We start from the raw sequence: 24,904 nt of genomic DNA on the forward strand, positions 1-24,904 counted from the left end.
AGGGTGTCGTGGTGGTTGGCGTGCGGTCGGGGCCCAGGTACCTGCCCAGCGCCTCGGGATTTGCAGCGGTGCGGGAACAGACCCGAACTGGGTTTTTTTTCAGTCCTGCAGTCTCTCCCCGTGAAAAGCTGAGACGCTGGCAAGGCTGTAGGTAGGTTTGTTGTAAACGATGTTTAATTCACGTTGTGCGTGGTGACGGATGACAGGCTGGAGTGACATGGGGCATATGTCCCATACTGTGTCCCAAGCATGGGCGAACGAGGCTCTCCCTGGCATCATCGGGGCTTCAGTTACTATATTCTCTATAATTAATTACCTAAAATAAATGCATTAAGTGACAGCGTTAGTCAACAAGCAGACACAGTATTTCCCTACCACTTCTGCACTTCACACGCCATCGTGCTTAATCAGATTTCCAATTTTCCCTGTCTCCTGAAGTGAAGACCAGCTATCCCTGTGCAAACCCAGCTCACCTCAAATGCTGGTATGAAAATGTCAACTTAATAATAATAATAATAATAATAATAATAATAATAATAATAATAATAATAATATTTTAAGCCTCCATTAAATCAAATACTGTCCCTTGCATCCCCAGACACTCATATGATGCCTGTTGGCAATCGTGGCTGTACCAGGGCGTGCATAATTTTGGATGCTCGTTCATTGGGCTGCTGGGAACATTTAATCAGCACTCGTGTGATTTTTATTTTTTTTTTTGCTTGTGATTCCCATCTCTGTTTTCGAGGACCGTCTCTGGTTCCTGGGCTTGGTGAGGCTATGCTGGCTGCACAGGCGCTCGCCTGGCTGTGGCTGCACCAGCACGGTTCAAAAATAGGTGTAAACCAGCTGCCTGATCGGGGCCTTAAAAACTGCACTGAGTAAAGCTCCGGTGGCTCCTACCACCGTGGAGCCTTAGGGACCTCACTCGGAAACCCACGAGACTTTCCCTGCCCTCACTGGAAGCCACATCAAGCGCCGTATAATGAGGGTCTCAGGTGAGCGACGGTGTTCCGCTGTTACCGGGGCTCTTGGGCGATTCTGGCATTTCAGGGCGACAGAGCAAAGGCGATGTTCGGTCCCGAGGACTCTCCCGCTCGCTGATGGCGTCGGGCACTGCTCAAGCAGCCACCACTTCCCCTGCGTTCGGTTTGGGTGCAGGGGTGCGTGTAACAAACGCTGCCGGTGATTGAGCTAATTGACGCTGAGCCCAGAGGCTTCGCAGAGGAGCAAAAGTCAGCGTGAGCTGCTGTACGGCCACGTGGGAAAGACCAAGCCTTGCTGTGAAGATATTAAGCTGCTATTTAAATGCTGGCTTAGAAACAACTAACCCCCCCGCCCCTTAAAGTCTGTGAGATTCTGCTTTGAAACTTAGATTCCAACATCATACAGGAAATGAGGATGTACTCTTTTATTAAGGTTAAAGGTTTTTAATCACTTTTCCAGAATACAGATACGATTCAAACAAAAACTATTTTTGGGGTCTCAATAATTCACTTATTAATACCATACATTGAACTCTATAAATTCTCATATAAGAAAAAGTCTTTTTAATATAGGTTATGATGCACTGGTGACCTATTTAAATCTTTTGAAGTAACACTTTGCAGTTATATAGCACCTTTCATCACAGGGCTGCAAAGCATCCTACAGAATTTAGCCTCATAATGCCCAAACGAGGTAGGAAAGTCTGGCCAATTTACAGATGGGTACAACCGAGGTACAGATTGGCAAGGGACAAAACATGAGGCTTCATCGATACAACAGCAGTGACGTGAAGCGTACGCTGGATCCCGGGCTATATAATGGGTCAGTGGCTTAACTGGGGAGAAAGCCAGGAGTCGTCACCCACACCCTTCTCTTAAAGGAAGAAGCCTGGCTCCCAGCAGGTCGAAAAGACCTTTTCAAATTGTTCTGGCTTTTTGTGTCACAAATATGTAGAAGAGAGAATAAAAAGTCTAAGACTCGTAGACCTAAGACCCTAGGTATGCCGTTCGTTGGCATATCTAATAGTCGACTACGAACCACAAAATCAGCCAAGCCATGGCTAGTGTGGCTGTTGCAGCCTGCATCCGTAAGTCTGAACGCCGGGAGGCTGGACCGGCTTTGTGTCAATTACAACTGTGCACCTGGGACGCGTTGGGAGAGCTGGCGTTCGATGCTTTGTTTAGCTTGACTGTTTAATTGTAATAAATTCCCTCTTTCCCTCCAAGCAGGTGATAATCTAAGATATTTCAGGTTTTGTTTCTTTAATGAAAACCATGTATCTGCTGAATAACCATTAGCTTAGTGAATGTTACTGCCTGAAGGCAACTGAAGTAGCGTGGCTAGGAGAACCCAAGATGCCTGGGCTCCTTCGAGCCTTTATGACTCTGAACACCATTCTACAGCCTGGCAGCACTCCCTGGACCAGACCTAGCACGGGTGCCATCGACTGAGCACTAAGGACCTCCATGGCAGCAGCAGCTATTGATGAGAACTGAAAACCAAAGAAGCTGTTGCAGATTTTGCAACTTGCCATGAAACAGCAGAAGAGCTAGCACGCTAGGTGCAGGAACTGAAATGCTTTTAAATTCAGGTTCTAAGTTTGTCCCATCTACGACCCGTGCCCACATCCACTAATTTTTCTTAATAGCATCCAACTGAGATACTTTGAATAGAAAATGATGAAGCCTAGACACTTAAATATTCAGATTAGTTTCTTGCCGTGTACCATTGCCCACCTGCCCAAGCCAGGACACGATAAGAGCATCCCACCACCCAGACCCTTCCCAGCACCCTCCAACGGCTCCTCTGCCACCACTCACTCCGTTATTACTCGGTCTTTCTGGCATGTCCAAAACACAACACAAAAGAAAAGTTACCAAATGCTTCTTGGAAATGGCGGGGGGAGGAAACCGAAGATAAAAATGCAAGATCTTACAGCTCAGCCAGGTGCTACGGGCTCGACATGGGAGCCACGGGATGAAGTTAGAGGGGATCTATTCATGCCACAGGACAGACTAAAGGAGTCATGTCCCCCTTAGTCTAAAAATATCCAACTTCTAAGAAAGGGCTGGAGTCAACTTTTTAACAAACGCAATAATATTGTGCAAAACCACTCTATCCCCCCCTTTTCAAGCCAACCGTTTCCTCCCAGGGAAGACAGAAAAGCAGAGTTAGTCCTACCTGCCCGACAAATCTGCAGCCATCATGCTGGGGAAAGGGATTTCTCTCAAGCAGCTGACCACAGCAAGACAGGAAAAGAGGTGATTGTGTAGGGACTACTCTTGCCATTTCATCTGCCAAGGATGAGATGAACAGCGGTGGCTCATGCCTGCTCCACTCCTACCAGCCATCAGCGAGGCAAGACCTGCAAGGCTAAGAGGCAGAGTACACTCCCATCCAGCTCCACGGCTCCTCAAACTCCTTCTAGACTTTCGCCTCAGCAATGGTCCAGGAGTTTTACAGATTTTTTGGTGCTCATACTCAGTTACAAAACACCGTCCTCAAAAACTGGATAGTTTCTCTTGCAAAAGAAAGGAACAATAACTGCTCAGTAGCCCCACTGCTCAAAACTTGTTATTTATTTAAGTCTTGTAAGGCTGACGATGCTTCTGGGGACATACTGCAGACGAGCAGCTACTTACTAGAAGACAGCAAATCTTAATTTTGCCTCTGCTCTGTTAGGAATGTTTAAAATGGATGATACATGAAAGAAAAAGAGGGGGACCTGTTGTGCTGATGGGAGCAAAACTCCAGCCTAGACAGCAAGCACGGCGATGGTGGTTTGGGAAGAGCACCGTAAGGATTTTGTTCACGGGCATTTGTTCTGGGGTTTGTGGTTTGTTTTTTTTTTAAGGCAACAGTGAAACTATTGCTCAAGGGACTGGGAAGAGTTACTGAGATTGTTACGAAAAAAACAAAGACTTTATTGCACATTCAGAGTCACTTCTGTGACCCTGGCACTAAAAACGGCACCGGTGGAGCCGTGCCGTTGTGGGAGGACACCCTGGGGAAACATGAAATGAGTGACTTTGCTGCCGGTTTATTTCAAGTCTCTGAGGAGCCATCACTCGGCTGGAGACTACTGCCAGAGAAATCCAGGGGTTTCTTTTAGATCAGTAGTTGGCAGAATAATTCATAAAATAATTTAACTTCTTTTTGCACCTAATTCTGTGGCATTCAACGTGCCCTCAGTTTCCTTCTTTAGTCAACCGAAGCCAGGAGAGAGCAGCAGGTTTGCACCGAGCACCTCTCGCAGTGAGAACTGCCAGGAAACTGCCGGCGCCGCGGAAGTAATAGCCACACTCCAGAAGCATTTTAAACAAAAATCTCTGCAAAATCCAAAGACTTACGTTAGCAGCCAGAACTGTGAATACGCTCGGTAACGAGTAACACGACACGCTCACTTCCACGCTCTCAAACTGGTCTGCACAGCGATGTCATCATCCCTGCACACTGAAAATTAAGGGGATTTAAACAACGTGTGTCTAGCAGTGGGAAGGCATAGCAATAGAAACCCTCTTAGCAGGAAGCATCATCTTCTATTTTTCTTTCTCACAGTCATCTTTGTCGTTTCTCTGTCCACACTGAGACTACAGCATGATTTTTCTCCTTAAAAGACTATTTCAAGTAATAAACATTGTTGCACGGTTAGCAAATGATTCAGATATGTTTATTATAAACAACTTTGTCTAAGGGTTTGGAACTTTGATCCTGTGTGTATAAGCTATAAATATATTTTAATCGTTCAAGGTAATCCATCTTGTAAGTCAGTGTGAACTCTAGCCGGGCTGACTAGAAATTCCTTGAGAGGCAAAGATAGCCCAGGCACACCCTGGACAACGTACACCGTTGCCAAAGGGCCTCCAAGCAGAAGGCATCTGGCCAGAGAAACTGAAACTAAAACTACTCGTTCTGTTAATGATATCATCGAACTGCACCGAAACCTTCCTCATCTCAGACCCACTAAGCAAAAGGAGTTAGTACAATGTTTAACAACTATGCTTTCGGCCAGTCAAGCTTAAAGTGATTTAACTTTCCTTGCCGAGAGAATATGAGGCAAATTATCTTTCGTTCCAAGTACCTGGAAAAAATTAACGTACGTGAAAGTGTTCACAGACAAGAAAGAGTGAGGGTCTTCAGAGAAAGAAAAATGAGTACGTTTCTCGTAAGATACAAATATACTACTTCATTCTATGGGAATATTTCTGTTAATGTCTATTAAGGGAAGACTCAGACGTGGTATTGTTTTTTAGACAATCCCCACCCAACGAAAGCCTGCCCTCCCAACAGCTTGTCCTAACTGCTCCCTCGCTTAGGCCCTGGGGGCGGGCAGGGAAGGAGGCAGCGGGCAAAGGCAGCCTGCCGCAGCCAAGAACGGCCGCACTCTTGCAGGGGGTGCCCAGGAAACACAGGAATTCCTGGATCCTTCCCCTCTCCTACCGACATCGAGGTTCTGGGCACCCCTGTGTGCAACACACACAGCTCGGACTTCTTTTATCCCCTACAGACCTATACCCTAATCTTTCCAGAATGATTTTATTTTCCCTGAAACATTCTATCAACCATCCCAATACAACGTACCGTGCCTGCTATTTCGCTATTTACTGTAACTACGGGGAGGGAGAGGTTAGTGTTCACCGAACAAGAAATCAGGAGCATCCCTGAGCCTCCAAGTGCCTGGGCAGTTTACTGGCAGGGTAGGTATTATGGCCGAAACATCTCCCCCAGGAGTGCTAGGCCAGGACATGGAGAAAGCAGTATCTTTGATCAGAAATGACAGACACAGATGGGCTTTGATCAGACAGAATCAGGGGCAGGTTTACTTTTCACATAGTTTTCTGTATTAAAAAATACATCAGTGAAATCTGTTACAGGCAGGGACAGGACTACCGAGTACACAACGTCAATAGACTACTTTCTGATTTTATTTTTGTTAAATTACTTTTGTTACTGCTAAAAAAATAATGAAAAAACAAAAACAAACAAAACAAAAAAAAGGAAATATAATTCAAGGCTGTTGATTTTCATCTCTTGAAATTTTAGTGACAAGATCAAATATCAGACCCCTGTTACAGAAGATGGATAACTGACCAGAGCTAGATAAAAACCATACAATTCTCTTCTTTAAAAATAGTTTGGGTTTCCAATGAATTTGTGACCACTGGTCATCAGAAACACGCATCTATAGCTTGAGAAAATGGAGATACAGGCAGTATCTGATAGTGTCCTGTCCTCTAAACACAACGTGGGAGCTTTTGTCTTCAGAAAGACGCAGTAACAGCCAAGCCTTAAAAAAATCTCTTTCAATTTCCAACACTATGACTAAATCTCTTTGGGTGGGGCGGGAAAAAAACACACATGGTAATTTTCTACCACAGTTCTGTTGTCAAAAGTAATACTGCATCCTTTGTACAACACTGCACGCGTTGCAAAGGTGGAAAGAGAAAGAGTGCATGTATCTTTAGTTTGAAATGACAAGGCCCTCCAGATTTGCCTTATAAAATAACCAAAAACATAGGAGTAGGGAAAGAGGAGAAAGGAAAGCTGCCTTAAGGGAAAAAAAATTTCCGCGCACCACAGTATTTGCTAGATTATATCGACAGACTGCAGAGCTACTGGGCTAGGTAAGGGATTTTCTGCACATACCCCAGGACAGTCTCTCCTGTACATACCCCAGAAATGTTCGTCCCGTAACATGATCGCTCTGAAGTTTGACCTACAGCACCTCTTCCATGTCGAAGACTGAACAGAGCTAGAGTTGGTATTAGCCTGGACCAAGAGCTAGATTCTGGCATCGTGTGACCATTCAACAGCAGCCAGACAGTTGTCCATTTAGATAGCTTCCCTGGCAGACGTGCCAGCGGCTTCTGCCTTCCTAATGTTTGATCCCAGTTTAAAAAAATTATAAAAGCATATGTGTACGTGTATTTATAACGGAAGGTGTCTGTTTGTCTAAATATCACCACTTTCTCTCCTGTCCTCGTGAAGAGCTCTAGGATCTCCACGTGTTCTTTGGCAGCCAGGACTGCCAGCCATCAGGCTGAGAAGTCACGTGAGCCACAGTCTAGCTCTCCATGCCCAACATTGTTATGGTAGATTTTACACAACCATTTTCCTTAAAAATATCTCACAACTTTTTAAAATCCTAAACAGATAAAGGATTTATGCACCACTCAGATAGGTTAGTTCATCTTGAATTTGTTCAGAGGATTTATCGGTGCCACAGGACGTTTCTTGCAGCTTACACAGCTTGCTTCCTTCCAGTTCCAGTTTGTACATCCACTGTGGTTCAAAATATGCCTGTAGGTGACGTTATCTTGGCTTATTTGATACACATTTTCCAAAGGCTGGACGTATTCACAGTTTGGTGCTTCTGACGTGTATTCAAAGGAAAATACCCCACTTCAGTTAGTCTGATAACTCAATATCAGAGTCCTCTGATTTGACTTTGGCAAGTTCTTCGTGTACCTCCCTCACCATAAGAATACGTGTTAACATGATGTCCAAGGTTCCTGGGTCTATTGGCAATGTGGAATACCACATGGGGCTATTGGGTACACAGGAGCGCTCAGGTTGAAGGTAAAACACATCACTTCTCTGCTTCACGCTTTCAGAACTGTCAACGTAAAGAACGGAAGAGCACATTATCGGAAGGCAGCATTAACAGTCCTACTCACAAAAACATTAAGGAGAAACAGCAAAGAAAACGAAAGTTACATTGAGATGACAACACTGTAATTTAAAGAGCATAATTCAAATCTTTTTGTTAGTGACTTGGTTTCCCCCCTTCAACTCAGGGAACAGTTCAGTTGTTTCCAGGTCACTTAGCATTAGTTGCTTATAAAGAAACAAAGAAAATTAGAGTGACTTCTTTACAGATGTGGTTCTTCAATCATCGTATCATCCAATTAATGGTACTAGCATCTTGATATGATTGATAGATGCATTTGACATTCAATCTCTGAATGAAACTGGTTCTAGTATTCCAGAACTGCTGTGGACTTTGGCACAAGGAATGTTCAAGAGCTAGCAAAACTAAATCCTAGCTTGCCTGATCATGGTGCGGAATGGGAAGCCCATCTGCTTGAAAGACTGAACGTCTGACTTTGAGGCAGCTTTCAGGCTCTGGTAGGAAGACACAAGGTCCTCTAGAGCAAGGATCCTTCCTGTCTGACTTTGGAATATTCACATTAAAACAGCAAAGTGAATTTTTACTGCTGCTTGCACCACTGCAGGGGCTCAGCTATGATATATGATGAGGAGCATGAAAACGTTTTCCCAGCCCAAGGACAGCTAAAAGCTTCTAATGATACGCAAGTGAATACAAGGAAGGTAAGAAGAGGGAGACGAAGAGTCAGGACAGCTGCTAGGCATGCCTTTGCCTAAGTAATGGGACTATTTGTAGTAGACTCAGTAGGTGCATTTTTGAGGGTGATTTATTTGAGTTTTAGCTGACACTAATGAGATGCTGTTTCATTTTGCATGTGTATGTTCTTTGAAAAGAGAAGAACATCATATTCCACCTGCTCAATGATGTAACTGAAGTTTATACAGAAACAGGATGTATATCCTGAAATGATGTATATCTATGTCCTTGCTATACAGTCTCCTTTCTAACTCCTAAATACAAGTTAATCTCGCATTTCAGCAGGCAAAAGCTATCAGCAGTTTGACCTAATTCACACTTTTCCTGCCCTCTTTCACAAGGAACATGATGTCAGGGTATTAGTTATAATCTTGTCAAAAGAAGGATCCTGTATGGGAACTAAGGGAGGTGAGAATGTCACGGTCACTGTAGTAATGCCCCCCATATACATTTACAACCTTTGGATGTGTAAACAGGCATTTAAAGAATACATATCTCTCTGTAACTCTACTCTTGACTCAACACCAGTAACAAATACTACCTATTTGCTGAGTCTAACAGCAGTGCCGACACTGGAAGTCGTTATCAGCGTGGTTCCCTTCACACTGAGGGATCAGGAACTGGAGAGAGGAGCCCACAGCGCAGGCACAAAAGGTCTGAGTGGGATTCTTGCCCAAATGCCTGTTCTAGTCTACATACAGATCAAAAATCAAGTTCTGTCACTTACCATTTTGATAAGTAAAATTCATAAAGTCGGACTGGACATCGCAGGGGATTATCTGTATTTTCAGCCATCTCCACTGCTGTTGGAATCTCCTCATCTTCACTGCGTTTCCTTTTGCCTACAGATAATTTATCTGGATACACAAAAATGGCATCACAGAAGTTCAGTGAAAAACAGCACCTTCAAGAATAAGCCCATGTCACTTAGCCTAGCACCTAGTGATGGGACTTTGCATTACACAGAAACACACTACTTGAACGGATTATCTGTCACGTGCAAGTCGACTGGTTTGATCTGCTGGATGGGCAATAGATTGCATATGCTACAGGCTGTCCACAGCCCATTCCTCTTCTAGAAAATCAACACGAACTAGTATCTAGCAGAAAAATATGGAGGACATAATTTTTCTTAATAAAGCAGAATTCACGCAACACACTGGAACTATTAACTGAAGAAGCCAATAGGATCAAAGACTTCCCTTTTCCAAATACCAAAAAATAACTGTGAACAAAAATCTGTCTGTCTTTGCCTCTGAGGTCAAGAGGATAGTCCCTACTCATGTGCAAGCCCCCAGCTTCGTCTAAACTGCTATTCTCCATTGGGGCTGCGTTGTTTGTTCACTGCACAGACCTAGGACAAATCCGGGAATTAAAAGGGCACAACAATAAGGGTCTGGACCTCAAGAATATGAAGTCCTGAGAAAAGGACTTCAGAAAATACCTTTAACTCATACAGTAGTTAATAAAGCTTTATGCAAGCCCAGGATGTTATAAAAGACTATTAAACAAATTTGCAGGCAAACGTGTGGGACCTCTTTTGTAAGTTTTTACTGGATGTCTTGGCTCATGCAGAATTTCTCTTTAAACCTTACTAGAGTGAAAAAATTTTGAAAATGTAGAGGATAACAACATATTCATAGCTCTGCTTACTGCATAACATATTTTTCTCCCCAGTCCTTTTTAAAAAAAGGAGCAGACAATACAAATATGATTGCCAAAATTCAGATGATCAGAAAGCACTCACTCACCTGATTCTACCTCTTGTTTTTGAAAGGGTGGGAAAAAACGTAAATACGTCATCTTAGTATTATACTTCAGAGTTCGGGTGCGTCTCATAACATGGGCAAAGGATAGTTTCAGGTGCTCACTGACATTCTTTAGTTGGAAGTATTTGGTGTTGAAGAATAGAAGTGTGTTCAATAAAACAATAGGGGAATATGCACCCAGCTGTTTACATTCCCACAAGTGTTCCTCTTCAATTCTTGAGAACATATAACCTAGAAACAACGGGCAAAGATAAAGAAGAGGGTTATTTATGCAATTTTAGGGCTGTCCCCATATTCAGTTACAAATGAACAGCTTTTACAGGCTGTGTCTAATCTAGCAGATTTTCAGAATTTTCCCAGAGCAATGAAAGCATCATACATGAGCACGGTGGGAAGGCAGAAATGAGTAAAATGAAGTAGGCAGATTTTGCCAGAGATGCATGTAAGTCCTCTTTCAGCTAACCTTCTATGTCAATGAACTGCATATCAGATCAAATTCAGACCTATCATAAGCAACTGTAATTCCAATAAAACCAAGAACACTGCATGCACGAACATAAGAGGGAGCATGGAGGATCAGGCTGTGGAACAGCATGATCTTCCAATACCTGAAGAATGGAGAGAAGGATATAAAGGAAGATTGCAGACACCAGCAGAACCTCACTAAGTCCTAATTTCACTGTATTAAACCACAGTCAGCCAGCTGCAAAAATGTGTAATTCCTAAGACATGGAGCATCAGTTTAAAATGTACCATCTTTATATACAAATAGCCCATTGTGATGATTGTTAAGTCAGTTAGGAAAAGGAGATACGGGGGCTTGTAGGAGATTTGTTGCAAAAAAACCCCAAAACAACCCAACCCATCACTGTATGCAGCAATCTATAAGTAACTGGATTATTTCTGTATTCAATAAAAAGTACGTTTTCTAAATGAAAAGCCAGTCACGGACCCACGTATGGAGTTGCCAACATCACTCAAGTTTCGCTGATACTCTGAAAAAGATTTTATGTACTAATACAGCTGGTGTCCAGCTTTATAAACTGCATGATCATACCTGAAGACCAATTAAAAATATCTGCAGAATTTGGGAACTCTTAATTCGGAAGTGACTGAGGTGAGAAGAACTTGGAATTGAGGAGTTGAGACAAGATTCCAATGATTTGCTAATGTGATCCTCGGATTTATCACAAGGAGTATTTCCAGTACTAATAGGGAAATACTGCAGTAACTTGTCTCCAATACCATATACAATCCTGGCTACCTGTATTCAAAAAAGATTAGCTAAAACTTGAGGGAAGAGAAGAACTAGCATGTTGACTACAGGAATGGGAAGCCTTTCTTTCAAAGGAGTTGAGAGACTGATCAGAGGCAAAGGTATATTTAAGTGTAATCTGTAACTGGTAGAGACAGACATAAAATCCATGATGCTAGTCTACCACAAACAATTACGTGGTGGAGAAAGAGCAGACTAATGTGAATGCCTCAGATCACATTCTTCTTCATGGCATTGAGAAAATATAAATTTATAATACGGCTTTGTCATGCAGCTACACAAAACAAAATAATTGTCCTACCATTTGGAAGAATTGTAGGTTCCCAGATTTTCAAAAGTTTTGTAAGCTCAATCATAAACCTGGAATAGGGCTCGGTAAAAATGTTATCTATTCTACCATTCTCAAACAGGTACTACAAGAGAAAAAAAGGAAGACATACAGTTTGTGATTACATAACATTGCAGAGAAGATACAGGACATCAGATTCTTTTCCTTTCTTATGTCCCAGTGTCTTATGGTCCAAAACACTTTGCTGAAATCTTCAGTAAGATATCAAATCAATTTTTCTGCAGGGACTGGGACCTCCCCAGTATGAAATGAGAGATCTAGGCAAGAATTATTGTTAATATTCCAAGCTCTAGAGCTGTTTTCTGAAAAATCATCATCCTCCAAGTGTTAAATATTCTTGAAAAAAGTCTGCCTATAAAAACCAGAAGAGTTATTGAGTATTTTTCTGTTGAAAAGAACTTCATATGCTAATACCTCCTGACAATAGATATAGGCCCAGTGCTAGGCTGCTGAAATAGCTCGACTTACAGCATCAAGGTGAAAGTCCCTTAAACACTAGTCAAGCAGCAGTTAAAAACAGTTTGACAAGTCAGGAGTGTGCATCAATAAATAAGTCAAAACTGGAACACACAAAAATTGCTGATACTCCTAGACCTTATCAATGGCACTTTGAATTTTAACTCTTTCTACTCTTTCGAGCATAGCCAGGAAAAAAAAATTAAGATAATTCCATGCCTAGTCAAATGATAGGTTTTACATTAGAAGTAGCTTTTGACTCCTTATCTCCAAATGGCTGTTTAAGGAAAGGAACAAGCAGGCTATTCTAAAAAAAGCCCCTAACAGAAATATACTGAACATTGAGTTTTAAACAGAAGTTAATGTTATACTAGGTTTGTACTGCAACTGTTTCAAGGTAGGTAGCAAGGCAGGTAGCAAGGACTTATTACATTACTCTTAGCATTCATTAATTACAATGCTATTATTCCCATTGTATTTTTTCTGTAAATATTGCCAACACAACGGGTATCTGTCTAGCCACTGAAGAAGCTCAGTCTTTGCTGGGTAACCTCTTCGATGTAAACTTGTATATTAGAAGAGCATTGTGCAACTATTTTAGATCTAAAACATTCCATCATAAAGCAAATATTTTTGAGGAGCGAATCTTTCCTATGCATGAAAAAGGATCAAAAAGATACCAAACCCAAAGATTTGTGTCTAGGTAGAAACACATAGCCCTCTACGCCACATTCCTCCCAAGTACAGAAGAAGCCTGTTCACTTTGATCATAAAAAGGTCCAGACAAATTAGGCAAATATGGGATTAAGACAGACTAAGAATAAAGCACAAAAAAGATAGATTCTTGCCTCGTCTACAAAAACCAAGCAGCTACACGGGACTACGGATATAAAGCATAAATAACCAGAGCAAGTTTTGTATGTCCTCAGCAATGCCCTAATCCTCCGAGTTACCTGCTGAATTCCAAGGCACAAGTATAAAATGCTGTCAGGATCATATTTTTCTCCATTTGGTCTCCGCACCTCTTGAATAAACTGGCACAAGCCAAAACTCAGCTCAGCAAAAGTGCATGAGAGAATGTCCTCCTTGAGTTTCACAGGACGAACTGTGGCCAAGAAAATTATTACAAAAATTAACTCCATTCAACAGACTAAATCTTCACACATTCCTTATTATTTCATGTAGGCAGAACTACTAAATCTTCTAGCTCTTACGTGAGGTACCCGGTATGACTGAACTTGTGAACTATTTCCTATCTGTTGGCTAACAATTAAATGAGGATTTGGCCAATAAAAACCAAACCACCTGCATGTGCAACCAGTACAAACGCTGCAACTGAGTAATACGGCTGCAGGTATTTAAAGCTAAGACATCTAAATGTTAGGGAGTCTGCTGAATCCAAAGACATGGCATGGCAATGGCTGCACGTACTCGAGGCTGGCGGCGTAGGGTTGATAAATAGGTTTCACCTCTATAGCTGGACTCAGGGGAATCCTGAGTGAGAGAAAGATCTTGAGTATTTCCTAATAGTTCTGGACTCATGAGTTGAGTGCAGCATATTCGATTCCTTAAAGGGAGAAGGAATGAAGAGTTTAACGGGAAGAGTTTAAATTCCATGGAATTTGGAAAGGGAAGCAGAGCAACCAGAGAACTGATCGATCAGAGGATCTGCAAAGAAATTACCAGGCTCGGCTGCTCCACACCTTACAGAAGTGCCTGCTTGGGACTAAGCAGGGAACCTTTCTGGGAGGGGTGGGGGCAGACACAGTGTCCTGGAACAGACTGTAATATTTGCTTCCTTAGCCACAAGAAGAAAACACAGTAACTCATGTGATTGCTCTTCTTCTGGGAAACAAAAAACAGCTGTTCTCATGTAATGACAACAAAAATTCCAAATAAGAGAGTAAAAAGCAGATCTCGTTCTAACTAGAAAGTTTTCCTTTGGGTTCTTTCTTATATAAGCCCTGCCACGCTTAGTTCTTTACATTGCAGAAGTATTTAATATGGTTCGCTCTCTTCCTCACCATCCCCAAAAAGCTCAATTATATTCCTAACTTAAATTCTTTGCTTGACTCTGAAAATCCGCCCACAAAACTCTCAGTGCAAACACGTAGGACAGATTTGAGACCAGGGAAAAGGGGAGTTAGACACTGCCAAATCCCAAGACTGCTGTGCTTTTGTAAAAATAATAAAATAATCCATAATTTAAAAAATAAACAAAAGTGACATTTATATTGTCATTATTATCTATCACCCTAGTGAGACACAAGGAACAATTCATGCCTTTTAAAGTTCAGGCAGGGTGCAGCACAGAATGCGTAGACTTTTGGAAAGTTTATTTCCAGCTGTGAAGCCTACAAATAAGGTGTTAAGATTTTAATGTTGTAGCACACAATTTTTTTTACAGCAAACAGTTACGCTGACAAACAAATACTTCATGAATGCATTAGCCACAGATGAAAAAGATGGGGCCAAGTTGGTGTTGTCAGCTTAGAATTATGGCCTGATAATAGCTCAGTAAAGCTCTGCAGCCGCATAAAGCATCTCTTTTACAAATGAAGAATTACTACATGCAAATGAACGCAAAGTGGAGGTTAAAAGACTAACATTTCTAATGTTGAAAAGAAATCTGGTATTTTAGAGCCTGTTTGAATAGATCAATTAAGAATGTAATAGCTATGATTTTTAAATGCATGAAAAGATGTAAGACAGTATTCCAGAAAATCTTTTCTCTGCTCACGGATATTTTAAAACTCAGTAATATCTAATCCTAATTTTTATTTGAACAACATATCATGCCAAGTGCTCGTCAACTAAGTATTTCTGTTTCCACTGAGAGAGAAAAATTTACCTGAAAACTTCAGGTCCCCTTGTTCCTCCTGTGCATTTTTCCATTGGACCCAGTTTTTCCAGGCGTTTACCCCGTACATATATTTGAGGGTCATCCCAGAAACAGAGCATCCTGGGTAGGAGCCCTGCATCAGATTCCGGGGCTCTACAGAAACTACAGACTTCTTCCGTCCCTACAGGCAAACAAACAAATCAAAACAAATAAACAATTCATAAGCTCCTCATCTACGGATGCTTAACCTGATCTCACAGGAAAAGGCCATTATGCTGACATGATAACAAAATCCTACTCTCATGACAGAATCTGAGTGGATATATGTGTATTTTTAATATGTGGACAAATATTAACCACATTTTACAGAAAAGGTGCAATAAAAGACAATGATTCTCACTGTGATAAATATGCACAGAAATATATCCCTCGCTAGCTACACAAGAAAAAAGACTATTCTTTCCCGTACATTATGACACTACTTAAAAGACATCTCTTTTGCAGTTTTTTTAAATGATATATATTTAAAAAATGTTCTGCACTAAAAAGAGCATTTATTCTACCTAATTGCAGAGGGGGAGGAAAGAAAATCTTATCTCATATAGCAGAACAGGAAAAAATATACAGTGTAGTTAAATTGAATTCTCATTTTCACCCTGGAGCAGTATTTTTTTACTTCTGAGAATAAGCATGCCCATAATGTTATTACTTCAAATGCAAGGAACTTGGGTTCCAGAAGTACTTTCTTACCCGTCTTTTTGGCTGTGGAAAGCCATCTCTATGTCTCCGTCTTGCTCGTGAACGTGAATGCAAACCCAGTCCTTTGCTGAGAGGGTCAAATGAGTCTGAAGTCAAATCAACACCATTAAGAGTTTAATTATATGATTTAACAGCCCAGGTAAAAGTGTCACTTAGATACTATGGAATACCTTACAGTTGGCAATCACACCTCTATATTCAAATAATGCTTTACCTTTGAATAATTAGGCAATATATGTACCTCCTGTATAGAGAAAGTAAATTCTCAGAAGAGGACCCCCCTCCCCCGACGGCGGGTGTACTTATTCAGGCAAACTTATATTCTTCTGCACCGCTCACATGGATTATACCTATACACAGAAGTGATAAATTCAAAGGAGTCAAGCAAGACTACCTGCTACTCCTGTTGGGGGTTCTGTAGAATGCTGTACTTAAAGATAGCAATAATATTTAAAAAATAGTAATTTTTAGTAGAGCTGATATATTACTGCAGCTTTAAATGTCCAGTTTTACTAAATGAAAACATGTACCCTTCATAAACAGGCTGCTAGTACAATGCTTACTCAGAAAATTGTGCATACTTTTATACAACAATGCATTTTTCTTCACGTTATACAGACCTGATGGAAAATCTGCCTCCAGGTCTTGTTCCACATCACCTTTGGAGAACTGCTTCAGTTCTGGATCTGGTTCTGGCAGGGCATTTGATCGTAAGGCATAGTGATTTAACTCATCCTCCCAGCTGTGTGGAGTGGACACTGCTTCGGATTCTAGATCTCCACTGTAAGTGCTACCTTGGTCTGTAATGAGAGTGATCAGCTATACCATGTGCTATAGGAAAGGGCAGACAAAATGAGGAGTTTGCAAGAAAAGATACAGCAGGATCAAAATCCATTTGCAAAACAAATCCAACTGACCTTTCTCAAATATCTTGGGGTCCAGGAAGAGCTCATGCTCAGATGTTTGAGATCCTTTAGAAAAAGAAGGAAATCTGTATCTATAAATGACTGACAGCTTATGTAACTAATACAAAATACTTTGAACACCAAAAAACTATGTATTAGGTCATAATACTAATACACATCATGCGTCTTCTCCTTGACTGGAGTTCTCGTAACAGCTTTCTACCTTGGTCATGCTGTTACGGGAGAAACAGAAATGCAGAACTAACCCATGTTTGCTTTTCCAAATGTTTCCATCCCTCCGTGTTTGTTATTTAAGTCATCTGTAGGCAACTAAGATATTTTGTTCATTTCTTTTCAGCTTGTTCCACTTTTATTACATGGGATGATTACTATCGAACACATTCTAACCTGCATCACCCTCCAAGAATCCACCATAAAAAGCCTGATAGGAAAATATTCTTGTAAAGCAGCTGCTCTGTCTTGATTTTGACTCCTTCTGCTAATGTATGAGGTACTGATCTGGAGATTACCACCTCTAGCAATCTGTTACTGTCAACAAAAGTCAAATCAGCACCTAGGATCAGGGAAAGGGAATGCAAAGACATTTAAACCACTGTCAGTGCTCAGTATCTAATGTGGGTTCTGTGCTAAGCATAGCTCTGCTGAATATTGACTGATAAACCTCTGTGAAATTACAGAAGCCTCAGAAAGGTGCAAGTATAACCAGCACCTGAGATGGGAACTATGGAGGAAGAGTAAATTAATCTTAAAAGAAAACATGTTTCAAAACAAAGAACAGAGTATTGTACGCAGAGACAAAATTATCTCCAAATATACAGTTCAGCTGAATTCCCAGAAGACCTCCTCATTTTAAAAGAGTAAGTCATCAAAATTGCTAAGACATGGTATAAGCATTATAGTCCTGTCTAGGTTGGCACTTTACCTGCATGAACACCTTCATCGTGGAAAATAAATGTTGGTAAGACAACAGGACCATTTAACACGCCATGCATACTTGGGAAGCAGCCAATATAGGCCCTACATCTATTTCTATACCTATTTTCCGTGATGAGAAGACCTCCATCTCACTGCATTTAGTTTCCTTAAAAACATCACATACCACCATGAGAGTGTGTTTTTTCTTTCTCCTCATCTTCTGCAATCATTTCTGCCATCTGAAGGAGATCAGCTTCAAATGGATTTGTAGGAATCTTTTCCTTGATATCCTGAATAGTTTCAATGATTTTATCAGCATTATCCAGCGTAGTTGGGAAGAGCATAGGAACTGGTACCTATGGAACATGTGGAAAATATTAGAGCTTTTTTGGGGGTGAAGGGAACCAGCAAATACACAGGGGAGATTCCTCTCATTTAATCTTACACATATTTTAGGACTATGAAATTTAATTTTAAAATAACTCCAGACTGGACAACTTGTTTCATTTCTGCAATAACCCTACAAATTGGGGGGTTTGGGTAATGATGCTTAACCAAACATGATGCAATACAGAAAGAAATGGCTTCAAGGACTCCAAATAGCACTTGCATGACTAGTCACAAAACCCAATGACACTGCTCTGTGTCCTGTTCAGAAACAAGACTGTAAACCAGTTCTCTAGTGAACTGAAGTACAACTTACAGGTACTGGCATCCCAAGTGGAACTGGTGTGTACTGAGTGTAGAGGTGAAGGGGTACTGGCACAAACACTGGTACAGGAACAGGTACCACAATGATTTGGGGCTGAACTTCTTCTTCTTCTTCTGTGATATCAAAAATAGAACAAAACAAAAATTGTTTAACCATATGATCATCCAGTACACTTCAGAGTGTCCGTGATAATTGTTTGGACTTCTCCTTGTAACTCAGTGTGCACAGTACCGCGTCTTGGTTCATAGTCTCTTTCACTTTAGCATTGTTGTAACAAGTATGAATACTACAGTTTGGAAACAAACAGCACTGCGGCCATATACATGAATGCTGGAAGGAAGAGTGGAAATAAGTACTAAATATATCCAGGTAAATGGTGTGTTACTGCAATTACCTCACAAGTAATTACAAGACCATAAGAAGGTACCATTAAAAATCTAACTACAATCTTCCCACTTAACTTCATCTTCCTCACTGAGGGGTTTACATCAACACTAGATACCCTCCTTCTATAGTAACAATGGTGAAAAAAACACTCCTCAATGACAGTCTGGACTATGTAATAGCCTTTGAAGGTGTTTCTGTTTCCTCCTGCCCACAGAGGGAGCTTAGAGCAAATATGAATCTAATTAAATGATCTTAGAAAATGGGACTTAATTTTCACAGGTTCTTAGTATCTGTATCTAATAATTAAAGGAAGGTGAGAGTTGAAACAATCTTTGAGAAATCATGCCTTTATTAAAATGAGTCTGCTCTTGTAGCTTGTGCTATGAGAGCTAAGAACTCACAAAGTCTGTCCTGAGGAAAACGAGTTCCCTCCGTAGCTTTTTGCATGTCACTTAACCACTGCACTTCATTTTCCACAGTTAAGATCACAGAATGCTAAAGATGCAAATCTCAAGATTTATCACACATGAAGCTTTAAGGATTTCAAAGAATAACAAATGTTTTACATCCGTAAGGCAAACTGCTGTTTGGAAAATACTATATGACAATCTGAAAACTATTTAAGGTTTTAAAATATATTAAAAAATATTCTCTGTTACAGAAATCATGCATTACTCTCTCAACTGCAATACAGACTTTTACAAAATGGATAGGAGATTAGATACATACCTGTCTGGCATTCTTTGTTTTGTGTGTGAGGTTTGCAGGAGGTGGCCTTAGTCTGTGTGATTGGCTTGCACAACAATGCTTTGTTTTTTAGAAGCCTAGGTGGTTGCGATGGTGGTAGCTTTAGGGCATCTGTCTGAGTACTAGCCTGTTTGGAAAAATACGAGTGAGGGCAGAGTCAGTATTGGTTTGAAGGATATAATAAGATTAGTATTTGTTCTCTACTATGGGAGATTGAACAATTTAAAACTCTCCTTGCTGATAAAAATCACCATTTAAAAACTACTGCAAAAACAGCTTGCTAATGTATTTGGTGCTTTCTGGTCTTCACCTCCATTTATTTTAATCAAACAATAAGCTTTTTTTTTGTTAACAGTGCTGTGAACAAATCTGCAAGAATGTTTCATTTCTGTAGTCAAACAACCCCTATAAACTTTTGACCTTGGAATCTTACTGATGGCAAAGATATAAAGAGGAGTTATGTTAAGATACTTTTGATGACTACAAGTCTGGCTGATACAGATACCCAAAAAAGTTAGTAAACTGATGGGAAACCACTGAAAAGAAATAAAAGTGAAAAATGAACACAAATGCTGGCAGTATCAGTATCACTTCCTGATTACACACAGGCTATTTGAGCTTGTACTAATTTCATGTCCTGCTAACTGTAATTTTCAGTCATGCATTCAAATAACAAGATCTGTTTCATTAGAGAAAATTCATATTCTAATTCATAAATGACACTTCAGCTAAAAGCAAGGGTGTCAGTCTTCCAGAACCTAAGAGCTACATAGTAAAATCTTCACATTTTAAGAGAGTTGCAAGATGTACACCACATACCTCAAAGAGCCCAAGAACAGGAACTCTAGGAGTTATTCACAGATAAGTGGTTGACAATGGTTCCCCACAGCTCCGTTACCACACTACTAGGGAGTGGGGAAGGAAAGCTAAGCTGCAAGAGCTTGCTCATGTCAGCCCCAGCAGCCCACGCTGGTCCCCTTCCTCCCATGCTAGTCCTTTTGACATCACATCCCACTTCTGGGTTCAAACGGTAGCCTCAAGTTCAGAAGCCACACGAGTTGCTTGAGAACTACAGCCATCTCAAGAGCTACAATTTGACAAGCTTTGTCTTAAAACATTTAATCAATCTGTCAGTGGACACAAAAAGACTTTTATACCATACAAGTTCTATCCATTTTTAAAAAAGCATCTGCAAGCTGGATGAATTTTAAATCCCCATCACAACTAGGAAAAGCAGTTACAAAATGACGGTGCAAAATTCTTGGATACTTTACTTGTTATTGATACAATCTGGGCGAAAGTGAGAAAAAGAGTCTCTCGTAAAACTTACATCTCCTATTATTTTTGCTGTCACAGTAGGGACTGCACCTGTGAAGAAAAAACATACAATAGCCTGTGTACTTATCATCAAGGACCATAACCCATACACTGCCAAGGTCAAGAAAAAGAATTCCCATTAAACCTCACTCCCTGGTGTAGGTACATAAATTTAAGTCATTATTTATACCTAGGTAAAGGAAGGACAGAACTGTAACCTTCTGCACTGATGTGAAGCATAATGAAGAAGTGGCTGTTGTTCTCAGTGGAAGAGATCCTTGAAAAAATCTAAATGTTCAGGAATAGAGATTTAAAAATACAGGCATCATATTCAGCAGTCTTACCCTGTAAAACATTGTTGGAGTTAACTGTAGGCTGGGCAGCAGGGGTGCTTGCAAGGGATACCACATTTGCTATGACAGGGGTTGAGTCCTTTCTCAAAGGAGGGCCCGATGAGGAAGCTGGTGCCATAGAAAGGTTTGCTGGACAGAGTGAACAGAAGAAAACTAGAATAAGCAAGAAGCTAATTTATAAAACAGCATTTCTGAAACAACACCCACCCTCCAGATTTATCTCCAAATGAAGAAGTCTGCTGTATGAGAAGGGAATATAGGTGTCAAACTGCAGCGTTTCACTTTAAATAGGAGCTGGTTCCACAAGCAAACTTAAGCTGTTTTCCAGTCACTCAAACGTTTCAGAAGTTCACCATAGTATGAAAGCAGCTTTCTCTTTGTAATAGTACGTGTATTACAGCAGCACTCAGGAGACAAGAGGACTGGATGCCTCCCTGTGCTCAGTACCGAACGTACGTAGTATAGGAGACAACTGAGATCCTGACAAATAATGAATGAGGAGAATTTTACGAGGCTCTCACAGTTAGAGGAATTCTTAGGTTCTTGCAATCTGAAAGCACCATTCCTTACCACATTATCAAGAATCACCACATTTCATCAAAAAATACTCTTCTGAGGAACTCCCCAGGAAATCCTGGCAGCCCCCAGTTCAGAGAGGTGCCTGGAGACCAGTTTTACAAAGGCATTGCACTCTTGCTTCAGCTGAAGATGCAGGCACACTTCTGGAGAAGCAGGCCCACCACACATTTTGCTATCCTTCCTAACAGCCAAATGTACTGACCAGACCAGGAACGTCACATGGTATAGTTATGGCCTGGAAGTATGAAGTTACTTATATATTACTCTTAATCAGGGAAAACAGCTCCCACCAGTGTAAGCAGCAGATGTGCACAAAGTTGAAGAGCTGAATATGGCTTGGTGCCTACTATAAACTTTTGGTTAATATTCTTTATGCTTGTTGGGTACCTTACTGTTGCAGTCACCATCACTCAGTGGGAGATTATGCCCCTCTTTAGGATCAGTGCTATTTCTGCCCTTTGTTTCGCTTCCTCTTTGTGGGCCTTTCTTCCTTTCTTCCCTTTGCATTTCATTCCCTACAGAAACTCACAGTTCCTATTCCTGTGGGCTTCATTCCCACCCTCCTTCCCATTCCATCTGCTAAAATAATGAACAACAAAACAGCTACAGCGCACATTAATCTTGGCATTGATACTTTAAGAATCAACACTTAATGACATAGAAACGGTAACTCTTCATATGCCTACAGACTACACAGAACTGGCTCTTTTAAGTTCACATAAGGAAGACTGTATTTACAACCATTAAGTCTACTAATTTCGTCACTTGATTTATTTTTTGTTAAATGAACATTAACATTCTACTGTATCTGGCTATGTCTTATCAAGTACAAGAGACAAGCTAGGTATTTAACATGTCTTCAATAGATACCAGTACATTTTACCCTAATAAAATGGGCCTTTGTTTTATGAAAGTCATTGAAAAGTAAGTGCTTTTGTTTCATCTTCTTTAAAATCACAACCTAGGTTTGGTATATGAAGCAATCTTATTTCATACCTGCAGAAGTTTGAAATTGCCTGAAGTAAGAGAGAGATCTAAAACTGAGCCCCTTCAATGGCAACGGGCAAGTCCCCCAGTACAGGATATATCTCAAAAAGTTCACTGAATCGAGTTTCCAAATAAAAGTTTGTATCACTATCATGCACACCAAAAGGCAATACTATTCCTAGCCTGTTTTACCTGTGTTGTTTGGGGGTGGAGGGTCAGAAACACTTTGCTGATTACAGAACAACAGAATACAAAGCAGATTGCAAAAATGCTTGATCTCCCCTTGCCACTTCATGGACTCACTGAGTTTACCTTGTCTCTTACAACCATCACACTTTGCCATCTAGGAAAACAGAGTGAGGAAGAAATTAAACACACTTGTAAACAGCAACAAAGAGTATGTGTATAAAAACCTCTTTACACCCTGCTCAGCAAATATAGTGTAAAGAAATCTGTAAGGGGCCATCATTCTTTCAGTGTACCACAAAGCAGCAGAACATTCAGTGTCTGTCTCCCCCCAACCCGTATTAGGTTTTCTCTATTTAGAAAACTGGTACTCAAAAGTTCAGAAGGATTTACTCATCTCTCACATATACGTACTATATCCTATGGACACAGAAGTCAACTACAGGTAGTTCACATAGCTCCTAATGTACGAAGGTTCTTCTGCTAACACGTTTATATTCTACAAAATGCTATGTGAGAATATTGCTTACCTGGTAAAACAAAACTGTGAATTTAGACATGCACTCCTCCGAGCAAAATTCCTCCATTTTCCCCCCAAAGTGATTCTGGACCAGTTTGGGGGAAGCCTGTAAACAGTAACTGCACATTTTACAGTGGTTTCCCCAGCGCTTAGCCAAGTCATGTTTATAGAGCAGTTTACAACCTAAAAGAAGAGAAAATAGCAAGAAAACAAAAGCATCCTTCAATATCAAAATGACATTTGCTCAGCACTTCCAGTTCTTCTATTTTGTTATGTCTGTAATAATTTGTTGAAACATATCATTAAAATGTAAAGTGTGAACAAAGTTCTGTGTTTCTAAACCTAAAAAATGGTTTTCTAACCGAAAACAATTAGGTTTCTCTTAGTATCACCAATAATTTTAAGACAAAACACTTCTGACTTGATTTGTCTGAGACACAGTCTTGCTCTTTCTTACCTTCACTACAGAATGGCTTATCTATGCCTGAGAATCGCACTGTCTCCTTGATAATTTTCTCAATTTTGCAGTATTCACACATTGCCATTACACTGCTCCTCTTCTTATATTCATCACAGCAGGTCTTCCCACAAAACTGGAACATTTTACCCTGCAACACAGCCAGAATGTTTTGGTTTCAATGTTTCACATCCCAGATAATACATTTTAATTGTTAATAAAAACTCAGAAGCATATTTACGTGCTTGGAAATCAACAACAGACAGCACTAGCGAATAAGTCTCCCCCTTTAGCTTTGTAACAAAGACAGCACAATTTTCTGCAGAAAGCCCTCACCGGTGTGCTTTGTCCTGGAATTAAAAGGATCATCTCTGGGACCAAGAATCAGGAATGTGCTTACCTAGCCAGGCAATCATAGGGTTTGGCTTTTTTGGAGGGTTTTTTTTTTTCTGTTTTTAAGATCAAAGAGCTAGTATCAGTATTAATTTTGATAATGGTTAAATGATACCAAAATCAGTTCCAAATTCCTCCATAGCAGGTCATAGTAAGCAACAGAGCAGTAGTGACAGACCATTGCATTTAAGCTACAATTTCTTGGGTTTCTATTGAGAAATATGAGTTTGAAAAGCCCTAATCCTTATTACCTTGTAGTCAAGCAGCTCTGGTTTGGTTGCAAACAATCTGTTACAGTGCTGACACCTGAGTTTTACAACAGGGCGGGCAAAAGTGACTTGCTGGGACTGGGCAGCCAGCCTCTGTAGACCAGCTGCAGCTGAACTGCTCATGGAGCTGGGGGACACAGTCGAGGTGGTGCCACCTGCTGATACCGTTGCCCCCGAGGGAATGCTTACAATGACTTGACCTTGCGACAGAGGTACCACTGAGGAGTTCATTCCTGCAGGCTTGTTGAACAAATTCTGCAGGAAAGCAAATTGAGGAATAGACTTTATTTTACAATATTACATATTTTACCCGACATCCCAAATATTTACACCATCAATTTATTATTCTGTT

The 24,904-nt window shown here is 40.7% G+C and overlaps 2 protein-coding genes across 6 annotated transcripts in view; both read right to left on the minus strand.

Annotated features, from left to right (window-relative positions):
• The window catches only part of AGO4 (argonaute RISC component 4), a 234,818-nt gene that overhangs the window by 198,454 nt on the left and 11,460 nt on the right, over window positions 1-24,904 (minus strand). The gene's annotated exons all lie outside the window — the stretch shown is intronic.
• Window positions 3,826-24,904, minus strand: part of LOC142419268 (zinc finger MYM-type protein 4) — a 46,243-nt gene continuing 25,164 nt past the window's right edge. For 4 of the 5 annotated variants that reach the window (XM_075522073.1, XM_075522075.1, XM_075522076.1 and 1 more), the window contains 18 exons: window positions 24,535-24,807; window positions 23,891-24,041; window positions 23,444-23,616; window positions 22,920-23,070; window positions 21,153-21,290; window positions 20,822-20,859; window positions 19,474-19,618; window positions 18,349-18,464; window positions 17,830-18,001; window positions 16,722-16,775; window positions 16,425-16,604; window positions 15,796-15,890; window positions 15,055-15,226; window positions 13,157-13,308; window positions 11,700-11,811; window positions 10,105-10,353; window positions 9,081-9,210; window positions 3,826-7,603 (listed from right to left, as the gene is read on the minus strand). In XM_075522073.1, coding sequence (XP_075378188.1) covers window positions 7,396-7,603; window positions 9,081-9,210; window positions 10,105-10,353; window positions 11,700-11,811; window positions 13,157-13,308; window positions 15,055-15,226; window positions 15,796-15,890; window positions 16,425-16,604; window positions 16,722-16,775; window positions 17,830-18,001; window positions 18,349-18,464; window positions 19,474-19,618; window positions 20,822-20,859; window positions 21,153-21,290; window positions 22,920-23,070; window positions 23,444-23,616; window positions 23,891-24,041; window positions 24,535-24,807 — 2,709 coding nt within the window. In that variant the 3' untranslated portion in view covers window positions 3,826-7,395. Of the gene's footprint in view, window positions 7,604-9,080; window positions 9,211-10,104; window positions 10,354-11,699; window positions 11,812-13,156; window positions 13,309-15,054; window positions 15,227-15,795; window positions 15,891-16,424; window positions 16,605-16,721; window positions 16,776-17,829; window positions 18,002-18,348; window positions 18,465-19,473; window positions 19,619-20,821; window positions 20,860-21,152; window positions 21,291-22,919; window positions 23,071-23,443; window positions 23,617-23,890; window positions 24,042-24,534; window positions 24,808-24,904 lie in introns of those variants that run through there. The other variant, XM_075522077.1, reaches the window with a different exon arrangement.

This window comes from Mycteria americana, chromosome 21, assembly GCF_035582795.1.
Source record: "Mycteria americana isolate JAX WOST 10 ecotype Jacksonville Zoo and Gardens chromosome 21, USCA_MyAme_1.0, whole genome shotgun sequence".
Classification (NCBI taxonomy): Eukaryota; Metazoa; Chordata; class Aves; order Ciconiiformes; family Ciconiidae; genus Mycteria; species Mycteria americana.